The 11,731-nt window shown below is 42.0% G+C and overlaps 1 protein-coding gene across 1 annotated transcript; it reads left to right on the top strand.

The window, feature by feature from the left end:
• The first annotated feature begins 5,545 nt into the window (after window positions 1–5,545).
• Window positions 5,546–8,991, top strand: LOC116575712 (T-cell surface glycoprotein CD1a-like). Its single transcript, XM_032317125.1, has 6 exons — window positions 5,546–5,693; window positions 6,450–6,716; window positions 7,382–7,660; window positions 7,853–8,131; window positions 8,465–8,555; window positions 8,695–8,991. The coding sequence occupies exons 1-6, from the start codon at window positions 5,633–5,635 to the stop codon at window positions 8,789–8,791; spliced, it is 1,074 nt and encodes a 357-aa protein (XP_032173016.1). The 5' UTR covers window positions 5,546–5,632; the 3' UTR covers window positions 8,792–8,991.
• Window positions 8,992–11,731: the final 2,740 nt, after the last annotated feature.

The raw sequence follows: 11,731 nt of genomic DNA, 5'->3' as shown, positions 1-11,731 counted from the left end.
GATTAGAGCAGAAATCAATGAAAGAGAAACCAAAAAAACAATAGAGCAAATCAATGAAACTAGGAGCTGGTTCTTTGAAAGAATTAATAAGATTGACAACCCCCTGACCAGACTTATCAAAAAGAAAAGAGAAAGGACCCAAATAAATAAAATTATGAATGAAAGAGGAGAGATCACAATCAACACCAAAGAAATACAAACAATTATAAGAACATACTATGAGCAACTCTACGCCAACAAATTTGACAATCTGGAAGAAATGGATGCATTCCTAGAGACATATAAACTACCAAAACTGAACCAGGAAGAAATAGAAAACCTGAACAGACCCATAACCAGTAAGGAGATTGAAAAAAAAAAAAAATCTCCAAACAAACAAAAGCCCAGGGCCAGACGGCTTCCCTGGGGAATTCTACAAAACATTTAAAGAAGAACTAATTCCTATTCTCCTGAAACTGTTCCAAAAAATAGAAATGGAAGGAAAATTTCCAAACTCATTTTATGAGGCCAGCATCACCTTGATCCTAAAACCACACAAGGATCCCATCAAAAAAGAGAATTACAGACAAATATCCTGAACACATCTGAACACAGATGTGAAAAGTCTCACCAAAATACTGCCCCTATAGAGATCCAGAAATGTACAATTCTGATATCAAGCTGATTTCATGGGTGATCAGCGCTCTTTGGTAAGTAATCAGCTCACTTTAGGGTACAGGTTGAAATAGTGCCTCCTCCTACTTCCCCGCCATCTTGTCTACCCCCTCACCAAAATACTGGCCAATAGGGTCCAACAGTACATTAAAAGGATTATTCACCGTGACCAAGTCGGATTTATTCCAGGGCTGCAAAGTTGGTTCAACATCCGCAAATCAATCAATGTGATACAATACATTAATAAAAGAAAGAACAAGAACCATATGATATTCTCAATAGATGCAGAAAAAACATTTGACAAAGTACAGCATCCCTTCCTGATTAAAACTCTTCAAAGTGTAGGGATAGAGGGCACATACCTCAATATTATCAAAACTGTCTATGAAAACCCCACTGCAAATATTATTCTCAATGGAGACAAACTGAAAGCTTTTCCACTAAGGTCAGGAACACGTCAGGGATGTCCATTATCACCACTGCTATTCAACATAGTACTAGAAGTCCTAGCCTCAGCAATCAGACAACGAAAAGAAATTAAAGGCATCAGAATTGGCAAAGAAGAAGTCAAAGTATTACTCTTTGCAGATGATATGATACTATATGTGGAAAACCCAAAAGACTCCACTCCAAAACTGCTAGAACTTGTACAAGAATGTAGTAAAGAGTCAGGATATAAAGTCAATGCACAGAAATCAGTTGCATTTCTTTACACTAACAACAAAACAGAAGAAAGAGAAATTAAGGAGTCAACCCCATTTACAATTGCACCCAAAACCATAAGATACCTAGGAATAAACCTAACCAAAGAGGCAAAGAATCTACACTCAGAAAACTATAAAGTACTCATGAAAGAAATTGAGGAAGACACAAAGAAATGGAAAAATGTTCCATGCTCCTGGATTGGAAGAACAAATATTGTGAAAATGTCTATGCTACCTAAAGCAATCTACACATTTAATGCAATTTTTATCAAAATACCATCCATTTTTTTCAAAGAAATGGAACAAATAATCCTAAAATTTATATGGAACCAGAAAAGACCTCGGATAGCCAAAGGAATATTGAAAAACAAAGCCAAAGTTGGTGGCATCACGATATTGGACTTCAAGCTCTATTACAAGGCTGTCATCATCAAGACAGCATGGTACTGGCACAGAAACAGACACATAGATCAATGGAACAGAATAGAGAGCCCAGAAATAGACCTTCAACTCTATGGTCAACTAATCTTTGACAAAGCAGGAAAGAATGTCCAATGGAAAAAAGACAGCCTCTTCAATAAATGGTGCTGGGAAAATTGGACAGCCACATGCAAAAAAATGAAATTGGACCATTTCCTTACACCACACATGAAAATAGACTCAAAATGGATGAAGGACCTCAACGTGAGAAAGGAATCCATCAAAATCCTTGAGGAGAACACAGGCATCAACCTCTTCGACCTCAGCTGCAGCAAATTCTTCCTAGGAATATCACCAAAGGCAACAGAAGCAAGGGCAAAAATGAACTATTGAGGCTTCATCAAGATCAAAAGCTTTTGCACAGCAAAGGAAACAGTTAACAAAACCAAAAGACAACTGACAGAATGGGAGAAGATATTTGCAAATGACATATCAGATAAAGCGCTAGTATCCAAAATCTATAACGAACTTACCAAACTCAACACCCAAAGAACAAATAATCCAATCAAGAAATGGGCAGAGGACATGAACAGACATTTCTGCAAAGAAGACATCCAGATGGCCAACAGACACATGAAAAAATGCTCCACATCACTCAGCGTCAGGGAAATACAAATCAAAACCACAATGAGCTATCACCTCACACCAGTCAGAATGGCTAAAATTAACAAGTCAGGAAACGACAGATGCTGGCAAGGGTGTGGAGAGAGGGGAGCCCTCCTACACTGTTGGTGGGAATGCAAGCTGGTGCAACCACTCTGGAAAACAGTGAAAATAGAGCTACCCTATGACTCAGTGATTGCACTACTGGGTATATATCCTAAAGTTACAAACGTGGTGCTCTGACGGGGCACATACACCTGAATGTTTATAGTAGCAATGTCCACAATAGCCAAAAAGAAACTAGATGTCCATCAACCGATGAATGGATAAAGAAGATGGAATACTATGCAGCCATCAAAAGAAATGAAATCTTGCCATTTGCGACAACATGGATGGAACTAGAGGGTATTACGCTTAGCAAAATAAGTCAATCAGAGAAAGATAACTATCATATGATCTCCCTGATATGAGGAAGTGGAGATGCAATGTAGGGGGTTTGGGAGGTAGGGGAAAAAAAAAATGAAAGAAGACGGGATCAGGAGGAAGACAAACCATAAAAGACTCAATCTCAAAAAACAATCTGAAGGTTGCTGGGGGGAGGGGGGACGGGAGAGGGTGGTGGGGCATGGACATTAGGGAGGGTATGTGCTATGATGAGTGCTGTGAAATGTGTAAATCTGGTGATTCATAGATCTGTATCCCTGGGGATAAAAATACATCATATGTTTATTAAAAAATTTAAAAATTAAAAATTAAAAAAAAAGGAAAAAAATGGTGTTGGGAATACTGGACAGCTCTAAGGTTAAAGGATGAAACTGGGTCACTTTTTTATACTATTCACAAAGTAAACTCAAAGTGGGATTAGGGACTTAAATGTCAAACTTGAATCATTAAAATCCCAGAAGATAGAACAGACAGTAAGGTCTCTGACATTGGCCCCAGCAACATTTTTATAAATGTCTCCTGAGGCAAGGGAAAGAAAAGCAAAAGTAAACTACTGGAGCTACATCAAAATAAAAAGCTTGTGTACAGGAAGGGAAACAATCAGCAAAACTGAAAGACAGTCTACTGAATGTGAATAGACATTTGTTAATGACATATCTGATAAGGGGTTATTACTCCAAATGATATAAAGAACCTGTAAAAAACAAGAACACTTGTACAACTCAACAGCAAAGGAACAAATTATTCAATTAAACAATGGACAAAAGACATGAATAGCTATTTCACAAAAAAGACATCTGGATGCCCAATATAACATGAAATAATATTCAACATCACTTATCATCAAGGAAATGCAAATGAAAACCACAATGAGATATCACCCCACACCTGCCATATTGGCTAAACTTAAAAAAACACACAAGAATAAGTGGTGGGGAGTATGTGTGGGAAAAGGAATGCTGAAGCCCTCTTGGTGGGAATGCAAACTGGGGCAGTCACTGTGGCAAACAGTATGGAGGTTCCTTAAAACATTAAAAATAGAAATACCACCTGATCCAGTAACTGTATTACTGGATATTTACCTAAAGAATGTGAAAACACTAAAATGAAAAGAAACATACACCCCAATGTTTACTGCCACATTAATTACAATAACCAAACTGTAGAAGCTGCACAAGTGTTCATAGACAGATGAATAATGAAAAAAAGATGTGATATGTATACACAGCAGAATAATACTCAGTTATTAAAATGCCTGAAATCTTGCCATTCGAAACAACATGGATGGGAAAGGACGTAGAAAAAGAAGCAAAGGAAAAAAAATAGACATCTACAGAGAACACACTACTGGTTCTCAAAGGGGAGGTGGGTAGGGAATGGGAAAAGTATATGAAAGGGATTAGAATTATACTGACACTCACGAACACTGAGTAATGTATCGAATTCCTGAGTCACTCTATTGTACATCAGACCCTAATATAACACTGTGTGTTAACGGAGTTTAAAGAAAAGAACAAACGAACAAATGAAAACTAACTCAGCATATCAAAAGTTATAGTTCTTGGTTTATGGTTTTTTCCAAAATAGACTAAAAGCTCCTCGTATAAAGTAATTGCACTGTGAACACTGCATTTTCATGAGTGTAGCACAGTGCTTGGATCCAGGCCGGTGCTAAGTGACTGTTTGGCGAGTGAATGCATATTAATGCAAATCAGGCTGAGGAGGTATACTTCCGGTGTTTCAGTGTCCTGTGGTCTCTGTGATGGCTACTGGTTCCTCTCTAGGAGTAACAGTGGACTCGTGGTTGCTGGTACTGTTACACAGACAATCATGCGAGAATCTGGACAAGCAAATAGAGTAGCCAATAAAAAGAAACCCATGGGTCAGGCTAGGTCACCGAATTTTGGTGATCCATAACCTAACTGCAGTTCCAACCTCCCCCAGAAATGCTCACTTGTCAGTGGAGAATTCTCTGGTCAGCACCAGTGAGGTATTCTGTCACATGGGTCCTCTCTATCCCCAAGGAGGAGAGGCACCTGCATGGTAAGCCTCTCTGCTCTCCCAGTTAAGGGAAGGTGACCTTCCCTGACATTCCTTTCTCTTGTTTTGTCAACCTCCTTCCTATACAAACCTTCCATTTGCACCACTCCACAGAGTTCCTCTTATCTGCCAGATGGGATGCTGCCTAATTCTTGAGTCACTTAATAAAACCAACCACCAACCAGATCTTCAAATTTACCTGGTTGATTTTTTTTTTCACACAAGCAGGGAGAATTCAGAGATGTGAATGAGCTGGGGTGGGGGAGAAATGGGGATGGAAATATATAGGGGGTGTCACAAGGGCAGGAGAGACTGAGTGACAGCAGGGTTCAAGGCTGGGTGCCAGGGGTCGTGTTTTACCATGAGTTATTGCCTGGATGAGAAAGAAAGGCATGAGAGGTGGGGTCACTATTCTATACCACACAGGACTGGTTCTGCAGCAACTGAATTAGGAGATGGGCAACAGGATGGAAACGGGTGACAGGGAGAAGCTGGAATCCAGAGAGGCGGGTCAGACCAGGAGGGGAAGTGAGAGTCTGTGTAGCTGTCCAGGGTTGAGGGAGGAGCACATTTGTATTGTCACAAAGACTCAGAGAAGGCTGGTATATGGAGAAGGAAGTCAGAAGAGAGGTGCTGTGTGTGGGGTAGATTTGTTAGAACGATCATCAAGGACTGACTTTGTAAGAGACAGAACATCTGCAAGTACAATGCTATTCCTGCAACTTGTGTTGCTGGTTGTTCTGCTCCCAGATGGTGACAGTGAAGATGGTGAGAACTCTGGTCCTACCCAGTGGGTACATGTGTGTGTGTGCGTCAGTGTGTGTAGATGTGCTTGTGTGACTGTATGTGTAGGTTTTTTTTTTTTTAAAAGATTTTATGTATTTATTTGACAGACAGAAATCACAAGTAGGCAGAGAGGCAGGCAGAGAGAGAGAGGAAGAAGCAGGCTCCCCGCTGAGCAGAGAGCCCGATGCGGGGCTCGATCCCAGGACCCTGAGATCATGACCTGAGCTGAAGGCAGAGGCTTCAGCTCACTGAGCCACCCAGGCGCCCCTGTGTGTTTTAATATATGTATGATTATGCATGTTTGTATACATGTGTTTCTGTGACTGTATACTTGCATGTGTATGTATCTGTGCATGTTCTTTTGTGTAATCGTGTTTGTGTATATGAGCATCTGTGCACTTGTGGGGTGTGTGTGTGTGTGTGTGTGTTAGTGTTTGTGTGTGTGTGTGTGTGTGTCTGCACTGTGGTGTGGGTTCCCCAGAACATACCTGGGGATGAGAGTGTCAGCCTGGTTCCTTCCTGAGTATTTTGACCCCAGGGCCTTGTGCTGCTCTGAAGGATGGGTTAGAAGCTTGGGACTCTGGAGCAGCACATGTCTCCTGAAGACAACGATGGCTTCCCTGGCCTCCAGATTTTTGGCCTCTAGAGTTTGGTTCCCCTTAATGGCACCTTTTTCTCCATTCTTTCTTCTTCCCAATGCCTTCCTCTTCATCAGTCTGTCTGTGTTTTTTCCCACAGTCTTCCAGGAGCCTATCTCCTTCCGAATCATTCTGACCTTATCCCTCTACAACCGTTCCTGGACACAAAATTTTGCCTCAGCTTGGCTGGATGAGATGCAGACTCATGGCTGGAACAACAAGACTGGAGCTTTCATTTTCTTGTGGCCTTGGTCCAAAGGCAACTTAAGCAATGAGGAGGTGATTACAGCAGAAGAGTCACTGTATTCAAACATCGTTGGAATGCCCCAGTGTTTTCATGACCATTTCAGTGAATGGTGGCTTGAATGTGAGTTCTATACCCTCAGAGGTGGAATGGAGGTGGCCTTGTGTGTTTCCTTGAGTTCTTTCTTCCACTAGGGAAGAGATTTCTGTGGCTTCTGAACCTCAAGCCTCCCCAACATAAATCTGAATCACACATGTGTGGGTAGAGGGTAGAAGCCAGATCCTGATTCTTCAAAAGTTTCACGTCTTCTGCTCTCTCCCACTCCTCTCATTGACCACAGGTTGTGTTCTCCTGTCTTCCACTAGCATCTCCCATGACCCCTCTTTTCCCTGGCCTCCTAGCAGGCACCCTTTGCTCCCTCACTATGTGACTGACTCTCCACACTCAATCACATCAGTGAACTCTGCCTACATATTCTCTGTACCCCCTACACTCCCTTCATCCGAGATCGTTTTTACCCCAGCTCTTCCACTGAGTCCTTCCTTATTCTCTGCCCACACCCTTCGTCTTTCTCCTCCAACATTTCTTCCTTCCTAAGTAATTTACCTCTTCCTCTTCCCCCATCCACTACCACTTCCCTTTGTGTGAATTTTGCCTCAAACCAAAGTGTGTTCCATGCCCTCCAATCCCCTGAACTTCACTTTTGCTTCCATTACCTTGGTTTCGACTCATCTCATTTCATCTTATTCACTCCTCCTGTCCTGAAACTCACAGTCTCTCTTCTCCAGATCCCTTCCAAGTACAGCTGGCAGGAGGCTGTGAGCTGCATTTTGGGGAACCATCAGTAGGCTTCATGAGGATTGCTCATCAAGGATCAGATCTTGTGAGTTTCCAGAACACGTCATGGTGGCCATCTCCAACAGGAGGAAGTAGGGCTCAGCAGTTCTGCAGACTACTCAATGAGGACCATGAAGACAATGAACTAATGCATAAGCTCATCATTGACTACTGTCCCCGTTATCTCTCAAGTCTTCTTGATGCAGGAAAGGCAGATCTCCAGCGACAAGGTCAGTCTTGCTCCCTCCCTTCATGAATTCTCTACTCTGCACTCATAAGTTTGTACCATTCCCCCAAATTCATGGTATAAAAGAGCCAAGAAGGAGAGTGGAGGGTGGTGAAAGGTTTCTAGAGGTAGAAAGATGTGTCTACCTAAAGTGATCTACCCTCTCAGTCTATGAACACATATCCTGTCTCTGCAGTGAGCCCAGAGGCCTGGCTGTCTACTGGCACTAGTACCAGTCCTGGCCATCTCCTGCTGGTGTGCTGCATCTCTGGGTTCTACCCAAAGCCTGTCTCGGTGATGTGGATGCAGGGTGAGCAGGAGCAGCAGGGGACTCGGCGAGGTGACGTTCTGCCCCATGCTGATGGGACATGGTATCTTCAGGTGTCCTTGGATGTGAAAGCCACGGAGGCTTCTGGCCTGTCATGTCGAGTGAGACACAGCAGTCTAAGAGGCCAGGACTTGGTCCTCTACTGGGGTGAGAAAGAGCTGGGACCCAGCTGGGAAAGAGGGAGGTCTTCCTCTCGGAAAGCTGGGGAGCCTGATGAAAAATTTGGGAATCTAGGGACTCCAGACCAAAAAGGATACACAATCACTAATTCAAGAAATGGAAGCGCTGAGGGTGAGGGTCGTACAGTTGTGGGAGGATGCGTCAGGTTGGGTGAAGGGTACATCTCTGAGGAGAAATGGGAGAAGTAAAAGGAGAGGGCGGTTGGTGAGAGAGAGGGTGACAAGAGCAAAGAGGACCAGGGAGGTAGATTTCAGTACTGGCTGGATGAGGCATAATACTGTCTACGCACTGAACCCACAGAGCAGCCCCACTCCATGCGCTTGGTCTTCTTAGTGGTGATGGTGCCCCTGGTGCTTCTGGCAGGTCTGGCATTGTGGCTCTGGAAGTGCAGGTAAGTCTGTGGAGCCACCTTCCTGCTCTTTCCTCCCACCTTTCAGTCTGTCCTCAGCTCTCCTGCTCCGAGCGCCCTTCTCCTTTGCAGTCCTCACCTCCGCCTGCCACAGAGTGACTTCTTCCTCTATTGCTCCCAGGAAAACACACTGGAGACTTCCGTGCACTGACCTCCTTTCTGAACGAGATCCCAGCAGCCCAGGCTCCGGTACTTACCTACGCCCAGCTCAGCAGTGACATCCTTGTAAATCTCTGTGTGCAACTTTGTCTTTCATTTTTGTGTAATGATCAATTGTTAATATAAGCTCAGTGTAATTTAGCAGGATTTGTTGTTCTGACTTGGTTCTGGAACTTAATTCTCAAAATTTAACTCAGTGTAAAATGAAGTCCCAACACTCATGTGTCACAGGCATTAGATGTCACTTCCTTTAGTGAGGCCTCCCTGATTCAGAAATGGGGCATGTGTTGTGATGAGCACTGGGTGTCTTATGCAACCAATGAATCGTTGAACACGACCTCAAAAACTTATGATGTACTATATGCTGTCTAACTGAACATAAAAAAAAATATATATATATAAAAAACAAAAACCAACCAACCAACCAACAAAAACAAAGTGCAAGCAGTCTCTGCCTGGTGAGAATTTCCACCACTTTTTTTTTTTTTAAAGATTTTATTTATTTATTTGAGAGAGAGACAGTGAGAGAGAGCATGAGCGAGGAGAAGGTCAGAGAGAGAAGCAGACTTCCCATGGAGCTGGGAGCCCGATGTGGGACTCGATCCCGAGACTTCAGGATCATGACCTGAACCGAAGGCAGTCGTCCAGCCAACTGAGCCACCCAGGCATCCCGAGAATTTCCACCACTTTAACCTGCACTTTGGCTAATCTGTTTTTGATTCTTGGCCCTTCTTGTTCCTGGTTAGGTTCTTTTTCCCTTCTAAGTCTTAGGATTGTTGAGAGCAAAAACCATATCCTTTCAATATTTGTTTCCTTGACAAGGAGTCTCACCTGCTTGGAATATGTGCTCAATGAAAATACATATTGAATTTATGACAAAATTAGAGTTTTTTTTCTTTTGCTCCCTGGAATTTTGCAGTAGTTGAGACATTTTTTTCTTTTTTTTTAAGTTTTCTCACTCGGCCAAGGTCTTTAGTCTTTCCCTGTTTCTGCTGACATCTCCAAGCCCCTAAGTAGAAACAGGTTTTCCTGTGAAGATTTCTATTATTTAACTAATAAACCTACTACACTGGACCCATTCCTCCAAGTATTCTGAAGTAAAGGAGCAAAACAGGATTCAGACCCTTGCTATTTGTGGGGCTCCAGGACAGCATCAGAGTGGTCACCTCAGGGCTTTTAAAAAATACAGGGCCTTGTCCTCAGGACAGACTTCCCGAATCACAATTTATGTTTTTGCAGAATCAGCAGAGGATTCACAAGTGCATAAAATGTGATGCCTGAGAGGTAGCAGTGACAGTGTGTCCTTAAAAGGAAAAGAGAAAATATAGAAAAAAGAAGACTGTTGCCCTCTAGAATGAAGGGAGATTCAGCAAGGAGGGTGCATGCAGTTCATTCTGGCATTCGGGGCTGTTGGGTTATAGTCACTGAGGACATGGGGTCCGTGACAGTGAACCATTGCTCCTGGTGCAAATTTGGAGCCGGGTTCCTGGAGTCTTTACTCACAATGCTTGCCAACTGATGACTACCCAGCCTTGTTTCATTTGTTTCTGTTTAAGGACAGTTTCCTTTATATATATATATAAAGGAAATATATATTAAGGAAATATATATAATATATAATTTATATTGTATTATTATATTATTAATATTAATAATTAATACTATATTATATATAAAAATAAATTACTTACAAATATATATGTAAATAATTTATTTCATGCTCTATTAAATAATTTATTTTATGCTCTATTAAATATATATTTTATATTATATTATTAATATTAATAATTAATATATTATCATATATAATATATCATATAATATCTAATGTATATTAAAATAAATTATTTACACATATATATGTACACATACATATATATGTGTAAATAATTTATTGTATGTTCTTTTTCCCCATACTGAAATACTAGCTCAGAAGTATGTAACACTTCCAATTTAGGTCCTGTGTTTCCCAGTGTTTTTGACTTTCAGTCCCACGGCTCTGCTATCTGTGATGGTTTTAGAAACAAACAAACAAACAAACAGACAAACAAGTAAACAAGAAGTGGTCATCATTTCTGAATCCATGAATATAGCTCCTTATCCCTCTTTCCTCTAGTGTTATGATAGCATCCATGTTAGTTCAGCACTTTCTGAGTGGTTCCACATAGAAATTATGAGTGTCTTATCCTTTTTCTTGGATTTACTACATTGTTCACTCAGTAGCACTGAACTCATGCCCCACAGTTCTGCATCAGGAATCTGAGTAAGTCTTAGCTAAAAAGGTGTTTTGTCTGTGAGACTCACCCTCCCTTTGTGCCTAAGAATACCAGTCAGCCCAGTAGCTCTGGCTTAATGGCCCTTTTAAACACTAGAATCACCGAGAGAGAGCACATAATTCAGAAAATGTGACACCAAATGGACCATGGATAGGACACATACTTCCAGTGTGGGAATTAACACAGGAAGGCAGAGAAGCACATGGTGCAGCCTCAGGTGGGATCACCTGAGGTGGGTGACTCTTGTCAAGCCACCCTATGTGTCCAGGAGAAGGAGCCAGCTCCTGGGTCTGGGGCTTACAAATCAATGTCAGCAGGTAGGTCAATCAGTACAGACAGACTCCATGAATAATGACGATGGACCCTCTGTGACTGATGACTTCTATGGCAGTGGGAGTGGAGACATTCATTGCCTCAGTTATCTAGGTTTCGTTAATTAACTCAACGAACCCTTCTCAAACCCTGACCATGCAGCAGGGGCATTCTGAGTGTCAAGTAGTGGGGAGGAAAAGGTCATCACTGTTTTAGGAGCCTGAAAATCTTGTTCTCCTGATTTGAATATGGCTTCCCTTGTTGTTTTTATCCAGTTTGTTAGTGCAGCAACTTATTTGGATTGAACTAGGGGAATGGAACTTAGTACTAATTGTTTAGAGGCTATATAGGGGCTCAGGGTAGAGGAACTTCCAGACAGGCTTCTACTATTACATATGTGGACATTTCTGG

Source organism: Mustela erminea, chromosome 17, assembly GCF_009829155.1.
Source record: "Mustela erminea isolate mMusErm1 chromosome 17, mMusErm1.Pri, whole genome shotgun sequence".
Classification (NCBI taxonomy): domain Eukaryota; kingdom Metazoa; phylum Chordata; class Mammalia; order Carnivora; family Mustelidae; genus Mustela; species Mustela erminea.
The sequence above is the reverse complement of the archived record's forward strand: the minus strand, read 5'-3'. Positions and strand labels throughout refer to the sequence as shown.

Bases quoted from the DNA above. Each gene is read 5' to 3' on its own strand.
- LOC116575712 (XM_032317125.1), top strand. From the start codon at position 5,633: ATGCTATTCCTGCAACTTGTGTTGCTGGTTGTTCTGCTCCCAGATGGT. The intron at 5,694-6,449 runs GTGAGAACTCTG...TTTTTCCCACAG, and splicing joins AGATGGTGACAGTGAAGATG to TCTTCCAGGAGCCTATCTCC. The intron at 7,661-7,852 runs GTCAGTCTTGCT...CTGTCTCTGCAG, and splicing joins GGCAGATCTCCAGCGACAAG to TGAGCCCAGAGGCCTGGCTG.